The sequence below is a fragment of the Archocentrus centrarchus genome, chromosome 17 (genome assembly GCF_007364275.1).
Source record: "Archocentrus centrarchus isolate MPI-CPG fArcCen1 chromosome 17, fArcCen1, whole genome shotgun sequence".
NCBI classification, from domain to species: Eukaryota; Metazoa; Chordata; class Actinopteri; order Cichliformes; family Cichlidae; genus Archocentrus; species Archocentrus centrarchus.
In genome coordinates, this window is record NC_044362.1 from 33,916,826 (window position 1) to 33,935,727 (window position 18,902).

The 18,902-nt window shown below is 40.6% G+C and overlaps 1 protein-coding gene across 1 annotated transcript; it reads left to right on the forward strand.

Annotated features, from left to right (window-relative positions):
* The first annotated feature begins 1,331 nt into the window (after positions 1-1,331).
* LOC115796276 (uncharacterized) lies at positions 1,332-6,449 on the forward strand. Its single transcript, XM_030752600.1, has 5 exons — positions 1,332-1,388; positions 1,457-1,626; positions 1,719-2,036; positions 5,340-5,801; positions 5,886-6,449. The coding sequence occupies exons 2-5, from the start codon at positions 1,584-1,586 to the stop codon at positions 6,053-6,055; spliced, it is 993 nt and encodes a 330-aa protein (XP_030608460.1). The 5' UTR covers positions 1,332-1,388; positions 1,457-1,583; the 3' UTR covers positions 6,056-6,449.
* The last annotated feature ends 12,453 nt before the right edge of the window (positions 6,450-18,902 follow it).

The following is an 18,902-nucleotide window of genomic DNA, read 5'->3' on the forward strand; positions in this document are numbered from 1 at the left end:
GTAAAAATCTCCTCCTGAAAGTGCAAAGTGTCTCTGAGCTCTCCTGAAATCTCAGAATTGTATCGAGCTGATTAACTTCTGAATGATCAGAAAAATGTGAAACCGGGCAGCACACGTTTTTGTAAAATAAGATTCAAAAGGTATTTCATATAAACTTATCACAAAAGGTCATGAAATCAGTGTGTGCTTGGTCGGTGCTGTGCTGTAACAGCCTCTCAGCAGGCTGGAAAACCTGTTTGTTTAAAGAGCATTTCTGCTCAGCAGCAGAGGCGAGCGTGAGGCTCACACATGACAAACTCATCAGCTGATTCTGCTGCTCGCTCCGAGGTCGTTTGATCGGATTGGCCGATTGAAGTCTGATGAAACAAGACATGATTGCAAGTCAACAATTTTTTATATATGTTTTATAAAATATAAAGTCTGTCAGAGGGATGAATATTTATATAAGTGCAGTAACAAGTTAGATTCTAGTTTTACTTCTCATTGAACAAAATACTACAGATTCATGATGGAAGACCAAAATCAAACGGATCATTAGTTGCAACTTACAAACATTTTTGGATGTTTTCAGGTATTGTTTGTTAACGTTTGATTTTTCTGGCTATATTTACCTGATGCAGCAGCAGCTGCAGCTCATGAGTAAATTCACGTGTAATATGTGAATTTAGTTAAACCAGCAGCGTGTAAGTCTGTGCTGCTGTTGTGTGAAACCTGAATGTTGCTCTGGATGATTCATCACTCTCTGTGACAATAATGACCTTTATTAAAACTGATTTAGAAACATTGTAGCAGAATTAGTGGTTTATGGACACACTAAGCTTTCTGCTGCAGCACTGACGGACAGACTCAGGAGCCATCAGACGCTCTAAGGCTTCACTTGGGGGACAATAAGATAACTCACATCATAACATCATTATATATGTTGATGTTTGGCACCTCATAAATCAGACATTTTATAACTTTACTGCTGTATATTACTGTATACGTCTGCGTCTGCACATTTATATATATATATATATATATATATATATATATATATATATATATATATATATATATATATATATATATATATATATATATATATATATATTTCTTACACTACTGGTCTCATTCATATACCTGTGTTCATTGTTTTGTTTCCTTATCTCAAAGCCCTAAACCCTGTACAGCTTAGTATAATTTGAATAGTTAGTATAGATTGTTATTGTTTGTTTAATATTTTTTACTCCATTACCTGGACTCTATTTATTGTGCGTATTAAGCTGCTGGATGCCCTAATTTCTTCTTGGATCAATAACGTATCGATCTGATGTCTTCATATTTAACAGAAATTCATTGGTGTTGTTGGGCCTCCTGCTAACTTTGATTTTTGGGTGATAATTAAGGTAATTTAACATCTTCAATGATGTTTAAACACTGTTTAAAATACTGAAGAAAATACTGCCCACAGCAGGGGCTTTGAGGAGCCGTTAGAAAGCACGTGGCCCTCGTCTGATCTGGCAGCTCGTCCTCGTTTGGCCTCGGCTGCATCAGAGCGCCACTTCTCCCCAGGTTCACCAGAGGAAACACCACTGCACACAATGCTTTTCCTCCCAGCTGCTGCTCTGTGCTGTCTGTGTTCAGGTGAGTGTTTGCAGCCAATCAGGAGCCAACAAACCCAACCTGGAACAAACACTGTCACACTGACCTTCATCTATCTGTCTGTGTCTCTGCAGCACTGCTTACCATGGCAGCACAGCTGATTCAGGACCAGTTATCTCAGACTGGGAGAGCTGGAGAAACAGTCTCCATCAGCTGTGTGGGAACTGATTTGTGTAGTAAGAATTATGTGCACTGGTACCAGAAGAAAGACTCAAAGACATTTACAGTGATTCTGACTGTGAACATTAATAATGGAAATATTTATTCAGATTTAAACCAAAATATTTTCTCAGCTATAAGAAAACAGAACAGCTGTGAGTTGATAGTTGCAAAAATTAGCCCAACTCATTCAGCCTCATATTACTGCTCCTGTCATAAATCTGCTCCCCACAGTGAGCAATGAGCCCTGCAGCCTGAACAAAAACCACACACATCAAATACCTGAGCCCCTGTTTCCCTTTAAGCTCGTAGAAATGCTCTCATTCCTCACTGACTGACAAATATCAGATTTTCCAGCTCTCTCTTTTACAATATTATTGTTTTATTTTATTCAATTTAATTCAGTTTTATTTATATAGCATCAAATCACAACAAACAGTCGCCTCAAGGTGCTTTGTATTGTGGGTAAAGACCCTACAATAATACAGAGAAAACCCAACAGTCAGAACGACCCCCTATGAGCAGCACTTGGTGACAGTGGGAAGGAGAAACTCCCTTTAACAGGAAGAAACCTCCAGCAGAACCAGGCTCGGGGGGGAGGGGGGGGGGGCAGTCATCTGCTGAGGGGGGGTTGAGGGGGGAGAAAAAAAGACATGCTGTGGAGGAGAGACAGAGATTAATAACAATTAATGATTAAGTGCAGAGTGGAGTATAAACAAAGTAAAAAATTTGAATGAAAAGAAACAGTGCATTATGGGAACCCCCCAGCAGCCTAGGCTTATAGCAGCATAACTAAGGGAGGGTTCAGGGTCACCTGATCCAGGCCTAACTATAAGCTTTATCATAAAGGAAAGTTTTAAGCCTAATCTTAAAAATAGAGAGGGTGTCTGTGTCCTGAATCCAAGCTGGGAGCTGGTTCCACAGAAGAGGGGCCTGAAAGCTGAGTTATGAAAACAAACTGTTGAACAGCTGAAATCTTAAAGAAGAATGAGGAGGATTTGGTTTCCATCAGGACGGAAGTGGATCACTTGGTCGGCACAGCGGACAGTTACTGTTTCCTCACAGAGAGAAGGCCCGACTTCTGCTCGGAGGCTGCATCTTCTCCCTGTGCCTACGTGGGATATCTGTGCTCTTCTGCTGCTGTATCCCACTGGCTCCAAGCTGCTCTCCTGCAAAGTCCAGGTTTACTAAAATCAGTCGATCAGCAGTTTGTGAAATCCTCAGAGCAGCTGCTTTGCCGCCAACAATCACGCCACATAGAGAGTCACTAAAATCCCGTTTCCTCCTCATACTGATGCTGGTTTGTGACCACGCACTGAGCTGCTGCCACGTGATTGGCTGATTATATAATTGTGTTAAAGTACAGTTGACCAGGCATACGTGATAAAATGACCGGTAACCATATAAATTTTATATTAAGATTTAAGTTACAAATACACACAAACAGACGCACACGCACTCACACACACGCTCACACATGCTCGCACGCACCCCAAATATTCAGTGAAGATGAAAATCTGTTTCTCCTTTTAATAACATTCCAGAGATCATTAATTGATCATCCATATTGATGTTTGACAGAAGTTGATTAAATAAATGATCGATTATCAGTATAATTCTTTTTTATTATGGCTTAGAGAAAAAATCAGGAAAAATTCAGGTTATCTGAGAGAAGCTCAGATTTAAGCCCATGAATCTTTGAGAAGCAAATCCTAGGAGTGAAACATGATGTGTGAGCGCTGCAGGTTTTTGTATCGGTGTGTTTCAGTGTGGGAGGATCCAGCAACGACTCCAACAGCTATCTCATCTTTGGCACTGGAACAAAGCTCTCTGTGACAGGTAAGAATAACGATGGATTTTACTCACTTTATTTTATTCCATCTCTTTGATTTTGCTGTAAAAGTTCTGAAATTTATTTTCTGTTTTTAAATCTTCGAAATCAAAATCAGTAGAAACAAAACAGCCACGCGCTCCTCAGACTTTAAAACTTCAGTCTGAAGGTGTCTGAAATGTGTTTGTGTGTTTTTGTGTTTATGTATTTGTGTGTTTTTGTGTTTTCCATCTTTAAAGTTTAAAGAAGTGTAATAACTCAGTAGTGCCTCGCGCTCTGGGCTCACGCGCTCCGTGGGCGCTGATTAAAGCCGCGGATTTTTCTCCTGAAAACAAGAAAATGATTTTCACGAGGACGGAGGGAGAGTTTCTCCTCTTCTTCAGTTTGGCTCAAATTCCCAATAAAAGCTCATTAAAGAAATGTGCAGCGTGTTTTAGATGAGGAGTCACTCGGAACGATCACCGAGAACATGAAGCAGAGTTCATCACTGCAACAGATCATTCTTATTTGTCTTCATGCTTTTTCTAATTTATGACATTTTTTAAAAAAGATATATGATCGCAAATCTATTTGCTTAATATTGGGAAGTTGATCAGTGATGTATGAATGTGCAAAGCTTTTCTTTTTCTGTCAAAATTTACAGTAAACATAATTTGGCACCGACAGTTTATACGCTTTGTACATTGTTGATAATATATAAACTTCAAAAATACAATTAAAAAATACAAACAGGCTTTAAAAAATGTTTTACTGATTTAATATTTCAAAGTTCAGATCATGCGCCTCTGACACGTGTTCGCCAAACAGCTGTTTGTTAAATGATGTCGCACCAGAAATATTAACTGATGTTTGTATAATGATGTTAAAAATATTAGTTTATTTTTTAATATTTATCATAGCCAGATAATATAGTTTTATGAAGGAAGAGAGTCTGCTGCAGGTACCATCGCTCAGCTTTGATTTGAGAGTTTTTAATTTAGTTTAAAAATAAAGTGGGAGACATAACTCTGTGAGACTGAGTCTGTAAATTAAAAGTTAAAAATGTCTCTGAGTCGCTCTGCTGTGTAAATGTGGCACAAAGATTCCTGAGAAACAGAGATATGAGCAGCAGCTGGTTTGCTAAAATAATGTGTTGTTTTTAAACAGCTATTAAAGAATTAAAAATAATAAAAGATAAACTGCTGAACAAACAGCGAGTCCCGCAGATGAGCGCAAAACTTTTGTATGTGGAGAAAAAAAACACGTAATTGCGGCACAGTCAAACAATCTCAGGCTGATATGAGAGAAATATTTATTATTTCATGACATACTTCATAACTCAGAGGAGTCAGCAGAAGATGAACTCCTGCTAAACCCAAAAACTGGCTCACAAAATGATTAAAGAGACGTTATATTTGTAATAATAAAGAAAACCTGCTAAAATATTTCATTAGTATTATTTGTACAGAGATTCGTTTTGACATTCTGCACTGTAATATATATATATATATATATATATATATATATATATATATATATATATATATATATATATATATATATATATATATATATATATATATATATATATATATATATATATATATATATAAGTGATTGGACTATATTTCATGTAGACATTATATTTAGTAACAGTTTAGTAACAGTTCTGCATGTTTACATATGTTCACGGGAGGTTTTGTATTATGACTATCATAAATGATAGAGTTCAGATTTGCTGTGAATCAAAACATTTTCTTTCCGTTATGCAGACACACATATTTAATCCCGCAGAGATGTTGTGATATCTCAGAGTGCGCCTGCAGAGCAGACGCTGCGGAGCTGCTGCTGACTGTGTGTCTGTGCTGCTGTCACACTGCAGATAAGCCGACGGTGAAGCCCGAGGTGACCGTTTACTCGGGAGCATCCGATGCCCAACGCGGGGGGAAGAGCGCCCTGCTGTGCCAGGCCTCGGGCATGTTTCCTCCTCTGGTCCGGTTCTCCTGGAAAAGACAGAAGAAGAACGGCCCGCCGGAGGAGCTGCCCCCTGGAGAGCAGCTGGAAATCAAAGAGTCGGGGCGCGTCACCGCCATCAGGGTGCTCGAGCACGGTGATATCTACTCATATAAATATTACTGTTACGTCAATCATGAGGGAAACATGGCGGAGGAAAAGCCAAGAGAAATAGGTAATTAAGGCTCAGAGGTGATTCAGTACTGAGAGAGCAGAGGAGGAGATCATTAAAGACTTTACTCTTTCTTTCCTTCCACAGAGCTCCCTGAACCTCCTCCTCCACCTCCTCCTCCTCCACACTGGTTTAAGGAGCGGCTGCTGTGCCTGATGTACACGCTGCTCATAGGGAAGAGTCTGGTGTACTTCTGCGGACTCTCTCTGGTCTCCATCGTGAGAAACAAGAAGCTTTCCGGCAGCAGTCCAGACTGACCGACTTTCCCGCAGCAGCTTCAAACTTATGCCGCAGATGCTCAATGAATTCATGCTCATAACAAGCCCGAACTGTCAGCAGCAACAACAAAGGGCACAGTTTGCATTTCCCTTCAAAATAAATGTTTTACTGAAGAGATTTTTAGAATTTTCCTCATGAATGTGTTTATCATCAGAAGCTGCAGCTCAGAAATAATTACTCTGTTTATGATTGTTTACCTCTTTGTTTCTCTGTGCTGTTTTATTTGTTACATACACATAAAGTCGTCATAACACCAGAATCATAACAACACAAAAACAGACATCATAAATATCTGTTGTTGATAAATATTTGTTTTTAAAAGCTCAAAATATATAAAATAATGTAATAAAATAATGTGAGATAACAGGTCACAGCAGCTTTTATTTTCTTATGTAATTCATATTTTAATTATTGTGTTATTAATTATGCTTTTTTTCTTTACTTTAAGATTTAAATATTTACTTTCATGATCATCAGAATTTTTCTTTTAATGAATGTCAAGTTTTAATAAATCATTTATTAAAGATAAATTCTTCAGTGCATTTGTTTTTTTAGGTTTCCTCCAGCAGAGCGCGCTTACAAAAATAATTACTGCGGTGTAATTCTTTATGAAAATATTATACTAGTATAATTTACATAATTATTATATAGTTTGTCGTGAAACCAGTGAAATAATTCTTCGGCACCTATGATGTGACTAACTGATTCACAGAGAAATTAAATCAATAAAATAACTCAACATTTACAGTTTTATTATTCAGTTTAATTCATTTTGCTTCACAAATTTAACGTTAGTTTGTTTGTCTGAATTTGTTTTAATGTGAAAAAAATTTACAAACATTCAGGATAACGATCAGCAACTATTTACTGAAAATTATTCAGACAAAAACAAATAAATAAATATGTTGTTGACTGTGATGTCAAAGAAGAACTCACCAAAGTTCTTGTCATTATTTCATAAATAATTTTTTCCAGCAGCTAAACCGTCAAAATAACCAGATAATTTTTAGGGGGAAATCTTAATAAGACTAAAAATATTACCTAAACAATCAAATTTGTTTTCAGTTCCTCCTTAAAAATGTAAATGTATGAGGTGTAAAATACACACAGGATTAAACTTTAAGAAATGAAACACAACGGGGGCAGCGGGAGGAGGAAGACACGACAGAGCAGAAAACACTGTTAAACAATCATCTTAATTAATAATTTAATGATATTTAGTCACTTTTCAGCTGATTTATATTCTTAAATCAACATCAGACTGTAATCAGATCATAACCATCAAGCATGTTTGATTTGCAGGTTTCTCATCACTTGGTCACAAACAACTTAAAGTGGGTCATTAATAGTGTGACTGCGACTGTGGGTGTGGGTGTGGGTGCGGATGGGGGGGCTCAGTGGAAAAAAGGGTTCATGTGTTTATCATCAGATGCTCTCAGCGCATCAGCACTTCCTTCCTGTGCTGCAGCAGGCGGCGGTGCGGGTTCACGCTGCAGCCTCCACACCGTCAGCTGCGGCTTTTCACTTTAATGACGCGCTGACAGTTACACGCTGCGGTCAGAGACCGATTCCACGAACTCCGTCTGATTTCAGCTGCGTCTGCACTGATCGCTGTTTTTGATCCGCCAGAGAAACACCTCAAACTCACAGCTGAACTCTGATGGGAGAAACCCGACAGCAGAAAAACATTAATATAATAAAACACATGAAACATTTCTATAAATTATTTAAGAATCATTACAGCAGAATTTATATTATTATCAACTGAAATCATTAATCATAATCATCTATAGAACAAAACCGACTCATGTATAATAATGAAGACACATTATTTTGTAAGGTATCACAGTTTTGTTCCTGATAAAGAACCAATTCATAAATCACTGTTTGTAAAACCATTCTTCTATTTATTTATTTTAATGAACTTAATCTTTAAATGGTGAGAGAGTTCACAAAGATGCTGCTGCACATCTGTGAGTGTTATCAGATCAACAGAAACCTCTGAGACAGACGCACGAAGCTCACCGTGCTGCTTTGGCTTCTTCTTCTTGTTGAAGCTCAGAAATTCTTTGTGTTGTTCACTTAATAAATATTTAAAAATAAAATCATTTTCTGCACCTTATTCAGTGTTTGCTCTCCTGACAGGAAGACTTTCTCTCACACACGGACGCTTTGATGCCAGACACCATAATTCATATAATAATAATAACAACAATAATAATAACTGCTGTAACGATGTAATTATTACTGTTATTACTGTGTTACGCTGCAGAGTTGAATGATTTTAGTGTAACAATGACCTGAAGATGGCGCTGTTGGATTACATGTGGCAGGAGGCTGGAGACTCCAGAGGAAACTCAGGGAGAACCTGCAAACTTTGTGATTTAAAAAAAACAAACACATCCATCATCCAGGGCAGCATGGTGGCACAGTGGTTTATACTGTTACCTCATCAAGAAGGTCCTAAGTTTGAAGCCACCTTGGCCCGGGCTTTATCTTTGTGCAGTTTGCATGTTCTCCCCGCGTTTGTGTGGGTTTTACTCCCACAGTCCAAATACATGCAGTGAGTGGGGTTAGATTAACTGGTTATTCTAAATTGACCAGAGAGCTTTTCTCCCTATGACAGCTGGGATAGGCTCCAGCCCCCCTGTGACCCTGAAAAGGATAAGCAGAAGAGAATTGATGGATGGCTGGATGGATGGATGGTTGGATGGATGTATGGATGGATGCATACCTTCCAGGCCACCCATGAATGACTGAGGAGTGAGGTTATGGTTAACTTGTTAACTAAGTTATAAGAGTTCCACTTGGAAATGCATGCAGGTTAAAATTACATACAAAGGTTTGAATGTGAACCCTGACCACACTGATGACCATGGGGAGGTTAAACACAATTACAAACATGTGTTAACATAGTTGGTCATTGTAGTTTCATAAGGTACTGATCATTTATTATGAAGCCAAAATGACATAAAACAGCTGAAATAACAGATGAATTAGTTAATTATGTTTTTGAGTATTTCAGTAAAAATATCATCTCAGTCTGAACAATAAAGTAATATAAGACCCCCCCCCCCCCATACACAGACACACACACACACACACACACACACACACACAAGAGACAAAACATGAACCTGACGATGATTTATTTATTTATTTATTAACCATGTCCAAATTAAAAATGGAAAAAAACAGACAATCAGCATTTATTTTGATCAGTGGATTATGTGAATTTCCACTTTATAATAAATGTGCAAATACGAACATCATAAATTTAAATGACTGTACATAACAAATATAGTTTACAGTGAACGACATCATAACAAACATAACACTGATCAAAGTGATGAATGAGATGAATGGATGAGATTTGATGGTGAGAAAAGGCGAGCAGAAAACAGTCAGTCAGCATGTGTGCAGTTGGTGGACGCTCCCTTGTTTCTGAGGATCATCAGCAGAGAGAGTCCACAGCAGTACACCAGACTCTTCACTATCAGCACTGTGGACAGCAGGTGGAGCAGCTTCACCTCGAATGTAGACGGGACCAAATCTGTGGGTGGAAAAAAGGAGTCAAATGTTTGGAGCTGCAGTGACAAATGTCAGTCCTCTGCTCCTCTGCTCTCTTTGACAGCATCTCCACATGAAGCTGAATCCCTGAAGCTGAACACAGTCAGCGAGCCTTCATTACCTCGTGGTTCCACTGTGGGCCCCCTGTGCTGAATGTAGCAGCTGCATTTATATGTGCTGTTCTCCTGCTCATGGATCAGCTGCAGCTGCTCTCCCTCAGCAGGGGGCAGCTCCTCCAGCCCGCCGTTCTTCTTCTGTCTTTTACAAGACAGCTGGACCAGAGAAGGAAACATGGCTGGGGGCACACACAGCAGGGAGCTGTTCCCCTCCACGTGGACTCTGGGTCCTGCTGGGTACAAGATGAAGTTTGACAGCAGCAACAAGCAGCACAGACACACATTCACACAGTCAGCAGCAGCTTCCAGCACTGCACTGCATTCAGTCTGATCCTGGAAACTACATGGACTCTGATCACTAAACTACTCATCAATACAGCACAAAGTTCACTACATACACTGGATTCAGCTTCAGATCAAACACAGTCAGAACCTCATGTCAGCACGGCTCACATGAGAAGCAAAAAACATGCTTTTAAATAGTGCAATAAAGTTTTATAGGAACATTTTCTAAGGATTAAAGATAAATGTGAGATCATGGTGGTGTGGTGTTGGCGCTGCAGCTTCAAAGAAAGAAGGTTGTGGGTTCAGACCTGCTGGGTGGGCGGGGCTCTGCTGCGTGCTTCTCGGTGCCTCTGTCGTCTGTTTCTGGCTGCTCAGATTTTCTTCTACATTAAAAACACAAATATGTTTGATTAGCTGCTGATTGTTAATTGGCTGCAGGTGTGTAGCTGTACATCACTGCTTCTCAGCCTGTTTTAGCCCTTTGATGGACTGGTAACATTTACACTTTTATACATTATAACTTGTAGGTATGATATTCTATCATACACCTGCTCTAACACACAGCTCATACATGATTAACATGAATGCAACATAAACATGCGGGTTGATATCTTTGAATTTGTGTCATTGTGTTTGAAGTTAAATGTATGCATCATTTGTGTTCATTATAATTTTACATTTAGTCTTCCAGGTCATTTATTAAATTGCTTTAATACATTCTTAAATCAAATCCTTTAAAACTGAACCACATTAATTATTAAAATTATTTGATTATTAAAGATGTTTAAAACTTCTTCAAAACTCATGTCAAATCAACATGAATGTCACTGCTATTTCATAATGTCTCAGTCCATGCACAAAAAATTTAAAATATGATAAAATCTGGTCATTTCTAAATTCCAACAAATCAATATTAAATATTTTTTCATCTAATCTGATGTTGCTGTCAGAAAGCAGCAGATGGTGCAGAATTACTGAGATGATCAAATCCTAAATATCTGTAACATCACTAATATTTGCAGAAATAAAGAATAACTTTAGTTGTTCAGTGAGATTTAAACATGTTTTCAGAGATTATTGAGCTTTTCTTATGGAACAATGGCTGCAGATGAATTCTCTACTAATTATGAACAAACTAACATGTAAAGCCTGAAGCAGCACAAACTGACTTTAAACACATTTTCAACTTCTACAATAAAACAACTGAAGGAAAATAAATGTTTGTTCTTACCTGTTACACTCAGTTTGGTTCCAGAGCCAAAGATGAGGTATCCTCCTCCCACAGTGAGACAGACTGATACAAAAACCTGTCTGCTGCTGAATGTGTCAGCTGAGGTGAATGAGTCCAAATGATGAAGCAGGATCATATTTCAGCTCCATGATATCAGCTCTCACATGCTCTAACAATGAAACATAACCACAAAGTTTTCTGTCAGTCAACATGAATATAAAGATCAAGGTGATATTTTATGACTGGACACAGAGCCAGTCAAAGGTTTGGTCATGTATCCAAACCTTTGACTGGTGCTGTGTATAATTTGTTGGTGATGAATAACCAATAATGATCTCGGTCTTTTTGACATTTAAAATAAAGTGGTTTGCATCACACCGTCTAACAAACTGCCTCATTTCTGAATGAAAGATGCTTATACTGTCAGAGGACAATGTTTTCTAACAATACTGCCTAAAGGAACCATGCACAGTGTGAATAGAATTGGTCCTAGCACAGAACACTGTGTAGCTCGGGGGTTCCCATAATGCACTGTTTATTTTTATTCACCTCTTTTTACTCTGTTTACACTTCACTCTGTACTTTATTGTCATTATACAGAATGTACAGTAAGATCAGAGGACCACTCCTGTTCAGTGCCATGCTGTAGAAAGTCACACTTACTAAAATATAAAATAGAACTTCTAAAAATATACAGAAAAAAAACAATATGTATAAAAATCTGCAGTAAATAAAACAGTACGTATAAAATATACAGAAAATAAGTAAATGTATAAAAATATATACATTGTAAAAAAAAACAAGTATATACATATAATAATGAAGATGGTGAGTACTGAACTAGTGAATGAATACTGAATATTACCAATATAGGAGTGATAGATATTGTTCAGTATGAATAATATAATATTGCACAGAGATGTGGGTGTTGCACAGTCACAGTGTGAGAGTTCAGGGTGGTGATTGCTCTGGTGAAGAAACTGTTCTGGAGTCTGTTTGTTCTGGCTTTGATGCTCCTGTAGCTCCTGCCAGAGGGCAGTAGGTCAGAGGTCAAAGCCAGGGTGTGAGCTGTCCTTGATGATGTTCCTGCTCTGCTGATGCAGCGGGAGGTGTAGATGTCCATCAGGGAGGGGAGAGGGCAGCCAAAGATTCTCTGTGCTGTCTTGACTACCCTCTGAAGCCTCCCCCTGTCTGCCTCAGTGCAGCTGCCGTACCATACTGTGATACAGTACGTCAGCAGGCTCTCAGTGGATGAGCGGTAGAAGGTCAGCAGCAGGTTTGAGTCCAAGTTGTTCTTCCTGAGGACCCTCAGGAAGTGAAGTTGCTGCTGAGCCTTCTTGATAACAGCTGTGATGTTATCTGACCAAGAGAGATCAGCAGAGATGAGGACGCCAGGAAACCTGAAGGTGTGGACCCTCTCCACACGCTCGCCGTTGATGTAGAGGGGAGCTGGGTCAGTCCTGTGCTTCCTGAAGTCGATGATGATCTCTTTGGTTTTCATGGTGTTCAGTGCAGGTTGTTCAGTGCTCAGTGTGCGGGTGGAGGAGAGATGGGGGCCAAGTCTCACAGTCTGGGGCCGGTTGGTTAAGAAGTCCTTGATCCAGGAACATGTGAGAGGGGGGAGGCCCAGGGTGTGCAGTTTGGTGGTGAGAATGTCCGGGATGATTGTGTTGAACGCTGAGCTGTAATCCACAAAGAGCTCTGCTGCTGCTCCAAGTGGTTCAACACAGAGTGAAGAGCTACAGCGATGGCGTCCTCTGTGGATCTGTTTGCACGATTTGCAAAGTGATGGGTGTCGAAAGTGGGGGGGTGGGGTGGTCCTTGATGTGCTGGAGAACCAGCCTCCCAAAGAACTTCATGATTACCGGTGTGAGGGCCACAGGGCGGTAATCATTTAGGCTGGGGATGGATGACCTTTTTGGTACAGCCTCTGAAGTTTGTGATGTTCTGAATGCCCTGCCACACCTCCTGTGTGTTATTGTTGGACAGATGGGACTCTATTCTCCTCCTGTAGTCCGTCTTGGCTTTTTTAATTCCTCTTTTCAGGTCAGCTCGAGCAGCACTGTACAGAGCTCTGTCGCCTGACCTGAAGGCAGCATCGCAGGTTTTGAGGAGTGAACGGACCTGGCTGTTCATCCAGGATTTCTGGTTAGGGAAAACCCGGATGTTTTCCCTAACCAGAAATCTCGGGGGTACAGTCTTTAAGTTGGCCTTGTTAAAGTCTCCCGCGATAATAAGAACACCGTCGGGGTGGACCCGCTGCTGTTCATTAATGGTGTTCAGCAGGAGAGAGAGCGCCATGCTAACATTAGCATCAGCATCTATATACACAGCTGTGATGATCACTAATTCAAATCAATTCAATTTTATTTATATAGCGCCAAATCACAACAAACAGTCACCTCAAGGCGCTTGGCATTGTGGGTAAAGACCCTACAATAATACAGAGAAAACCCAACAGTCAAAACGACCCCCTATGAGCAAGCACTTGGTGACAGTGGGAAGGAAAAACTCCCTTTAACAGGAAGAAACCTCCAGCAGAACCAGGCTCAGGGAGGGGCAGTCATCTGCTGTGACCGGTTGGGCTGAGGGGAGAGAAAAGACATGCTGTGGAAGAGAGCCAGAGATTAATATCAATTAATGATTAAATGCAGAGTGGAGTATAAACAAAGTAAATAAGGTGAATGAAAAGAAACAGTGCATTATGGGAACCCCCCAGCAGCCTAGGCCTATAGCAGCATAACTAAAGGATGATTCAGGGTCACCTGATCCAGCCCTAACTATAAGCTTGATCATAAAGGAAAGTTTTAAGCCTAATCTTAAAAATAGAGAGGGTGTCTGTCTCCTGAATCCAAGCTGGGAGCTGGTTCCACAGAAGAGGCGCCTGAAAGCTGAAGGCTCTGCCTCCCATTCTACTCTTAAGTATCCTAGGAACCACAAGTAAGCCAGCAGTCTGAGAGAGAAGTGCTCTGTTGGGGTGATATGGTACTATGAGGTCTTTGAGATAAGATGGGGCCTGATTATTCAAGACCTTGTAGGTGAGGAGAAGGATTTTAAATTCTATTCTAGATTTAACAGGGAGCCAATGAAGAGAAGCCAATATGGGAGAAATCTGCTCTCTCTTTCTAGTCCCTGTCAGTACTCTAGCTGCAGCATTTTGGATCAGCTGAAGGCTTTTCAGGGAGCTTTTAGGACAGCCTGATAATAATGAATTAAATAGTCCAGCCTAGAAGTAATAAATGCATGAATGAGCTTTTCAGCATCACTCTGAGAAAGGATGTTTCTAATTCTAGAAATATTGCGCAAATGCAAAAAAGCGGTCCTACATATTTGTTTAATATGTGCATTGAAGGACATATCCTGGTCAAAAATGACTCCAAGATTTCTCACAGTGTTACTGGAGGCCAAAGTAATGCCATCCAGAGTAAGTATCTGTTTGACACAATGTTTCTAAGATTTGTGGGGCCAAGTACAAGAACTTCAGTTTTATCTGAATTTAGAAGCAGGAAATTAGAGGTCATCCAGGCCTTAATGTCTTTAAGACATTCCTGCAGTTTAATTAATTGATGTGTGTCATCTGGCTTCATTGATAGGTAAAGCTGAGTATCATCTGCATAACAATGAAAATTGATGCAATGCTTTCTAATAATACTGCCTAAGGGAAGCATGTATAATGTAAATAGAATTGGTCCTAGCACAGAACCCTGTGGAACTCCATTAATTAACATAATTAATCTCTGTAATAAAATGTTATGGTCAACAGTATCAAAGCTGCACTGAGGTCCAACAGGGCAAGCACAGAGATGAGTCCACTGTCAGAGGCTCTAAGAAGATCATTGGTAACCTTCACTAATGCTGTTTCTGTACTGTGATGAATTCTGAAACCTGACTGAAACTCTTCAAATAAACCGTTCCTCTGCAGATGATCAGTTAGCTGTTTTACAACTACTCTTTCAAGAATCTTTGAGAGAAAAGGAAGGTTGGAGATTGGCCTATAATTAGCTAAGACAGCTGGGTCAAGTGATGGCTTTTTAAGTAGAGGTTTAATTACAGCCACCTTGAAGGCCTGTGGTACATAGCCAACTAATAAAGACAGACTGATCATTTTTAAGATAGAAGCATCAATAATTGGAAAGACTTCTTTGAACAGTCTAGTAGGAATGGGATCTAATAAACATGTTGCTGGTTTGGAGGAAGTAACTATTGAAGTTAACTCAGAAAGATCAGCTGGAGCCAAAGAGTCTAAACAAATACCAGCAGTGCTGAAAGCAGCCGAACATGAAGATAAATCTTTGCGATGGTTATGAATAATTTTTTCTCTGATGGTTAAAATTTGAATGTCCAGAACATACAACCACAGATCTGATGATACAATTACAAAATCGACCTGTGATGTAGGGTGTCCTGGTGCCACGTGCAGTTATGGACACCCTTATGTTTGAACACAGTGGTTGCTATGGACACCAGTGGTCAGCACAGGCCAGTACAAGTCCAGCTACAGAACAGCACTCGGGTTCAGTTCAGTCAGGCCATTCCTCCCAGTCACGCTCCCTCAGGTTTCACTTTCATTGCCCGTTGGTGCATCTTGAAGTCTTCTATTAGGACATAGGAGTTGCCAGGTTTGGCATCCTTCACCACCCAAGTCAGCTGCTCCACAACAGTTGGGTACTCTGAACTGCTGTTTGGCTCATAAGTGCAGATGACAATCAGGACCCATTCCTCCACCCCGAGGCACAGAGAAACAACCCTCTCATGACCTGGGAAAAACCCCAGTGTACAGGGGGGGAATACAAGAACACAAGCAGATACAAGTGAGCTGAGAGAAGACAAAAATACCCACCCCGCTGCCACCTCTCAACTCCAGACTGGAACAGAATCCAGGCCCTCTCCAGAAGACTGGTTCTAGAGCACCAGCCATGTGCTGAGATGAGCCCAACTATATCTAGTTTGCATCTCTCAACCTCACACACCAACTCAGACTCATTCTCTGTCAGGGAAGCAATGCTCAGTGTCCCAAGAGTCAACCTCAGCGGCCAGGGATCGAATCGCCAAGGTCTCCAGCCCTGACCACCGCACAACAGACAATACATCTGCCCCCTACAATGCCTCCTGTGTCCTACAACATCCTTATATTAGTATCCCTCTTCTGCACATGTCCAAACCTTCTCAGTCTTGCCTCTCTAACTTTGTCTCCAAACAGCTCAACCTGAGGTGTACTTCTGATGTACTCATTTCTAATCCTGTCCATGCTGGTCACTCCACCTTGCCTGCACTCTCTTCCCCACCTATTTTGTGGACTGTCCGTTGTTTTGAATGGTTGATTCCATCTACCTTCACTGTCTCTACTCCAGGGGCGGACTGGGGAGAAAAAGTGGCCCGGGAGTTCCTGACAGACTGGCCCACTATATATATATATATATATATATATATATATATATATATATATATATATATATATATATATATATATATATATATATATATATATATCTGTATGTGTGTGTGTGTGTGTGTGTGTATACTGTATATGAATCTATACATGGCACGTAGTGTATATGACTTTTATTGTCATATGGACAATATTACTTCCAGCAATAATATGATTACAATAATACAATAATATGGCATAACAAAATAACTAACAAACTTAACAACTTGACCCTGACAAAATACAGGGGAAAAACAACTGGAAAGCTACTGAAACCTACATTGTTCACTCAGTGAGTAACCTCTGCAGCAACCGACTCTTTTCTGCTACACCATCTATAATTTTATCACTCTCCAGCATCTTTAGGACATCAGTCTGGTAGCCAGGAGCATGAAAGCCTCAAGGTGCTGTTGTGAAAGAGAGCTCCTAATCCTGTTTTTGATGAACCTTAGAGTGGAAAAGCTTCTTTCACAAGCTACCTGTGTTACAGACAGGGTTAGCAGAAACTTGTATGCAAGCCCTATGGTGCTGTAACATACACCATTTTCTTTTTTTCTCTCTCAGCTTTTCAGCGCCACCTTTACGTTTCGTCGTTTGTTTAGACCCTGGCTTAGACTGCTCCATCTTTATGGCAATGCGGACTTATTTTTTCACGTTTCAGCAGTGTCAACAGTGTCGCGGAGGGATCACATGATGAGTTAGACCCCCTCAGCAGTGTCAGTGTGCAACTGGCGTCTCTCTCTTGACTTGTCACTCATGGGATACAAACAGGGAGATGTAATTAATGTGGCATTAGTATGGACAAGGCTTTTCCAGTTCGTGATTACTTGTATTAATAAGTGACACAGCTGCTGTATGTTTTCGTAGTCCGGCCCGGATTTTCTGGGACAAGTTTTTTTTTTATTTCTGATCTCCGCTGCATGCCGTCAGCCCGCATCAGCTGGCCGGCATGCTCGTTCATGTGTTTACAGGCTCATTCCGCGGCCGCGCGCTAAGCAGATTTGCCTGACTGGAGCGGGGGAGAGGTAATAGGCACCGTTAAACAGCAGCGTGACTATGGGCCGGGGCCACAGTGCGCGGCAATGGCTCCTCCACGGACTGAGTTAAACAGCCGGCGGCCCACTAACCCATCGGCCCACTGGGGAAATCCCCGGTAGTAATGTATGCCAGTCCGCCCCTGCTCTACTCTTCACATATTAACATTCCCACCTGTTTCCCTCTCAAGTCAAGCCACAGATTTCAATGAGATCCAAGCCAATCAGAGTTAATCCTGCAGTGTCCAAAAACCTTTGGACCTAAATGCACATGTGTAATTTCAAAAATTTGTTGTTTCTTTCTGACTAGTTTAAAACTTATTTTCTTTTTATCTGAATTTTGTGTCTCTGACTAAACAAACAAAAACAGTCAGAAAGTAGAAAAAAACCTCCCTGAGCTCAGTCTGACTGATGGAGGTGAAATGTGTGAACCTGGGCTGTGGTTTGCTGTGGTTTGCTGCTCTCTTCCTGACATCTGCTCATCTGTAGGTTTTTGTTCAGGCTGCAGGGATCATTTCTCACTGTGGGTACCTCCTTTGTAACAGGAGCAGTAGTAGGTGGCTGCATGATGGAGTTTAATATTGTCTATCTTCAGCCGTACTTTACCGTCATCTTTGCTCACAGCTGAGAAATCATCTTTCTGAGGATGACCGAAACCTGAATAAACTGTACCATCTCTCCTATTAATACGCAGAATTGCTTTGAATGTTTCTGTTTCCTTCTTCTGGTACCAGAACACATAACTACCACACTGTTCAGTCCCTCCACAGCTGAAAAAGACATTTTCTTCAACTCTCCTGTTCAATGTTAATCGCTCCTGCTTCAGCTCTTCCGCTGCCATGGTAAGCAGTGCTGCAGAGACACAGACAGATAGATGAAGGTCATTGTGACAGTGTTTGTTTCAGGTTGAGTTTCTTGGCTCCTGATTGGCTGCAAACACTCACCTGAACACAGACAGCACAGAGCAGCAGCTGGGAGGAAAAGCATTGTGTGCAGTGGTGTTTCCTCTGGTGAACCTGGGGAGAAGTGGCGCTCTGATGCAGCTGAGGCCAAACGAGGACGAGCTGCCAGATCAGACGAGGGCCACGTGCTTTCTAACGGCTCCTCAAAGCTCCCATCAGCCCCTGCTGTGGGCAGATTAGCTTTAAAGGAGGCCATCGT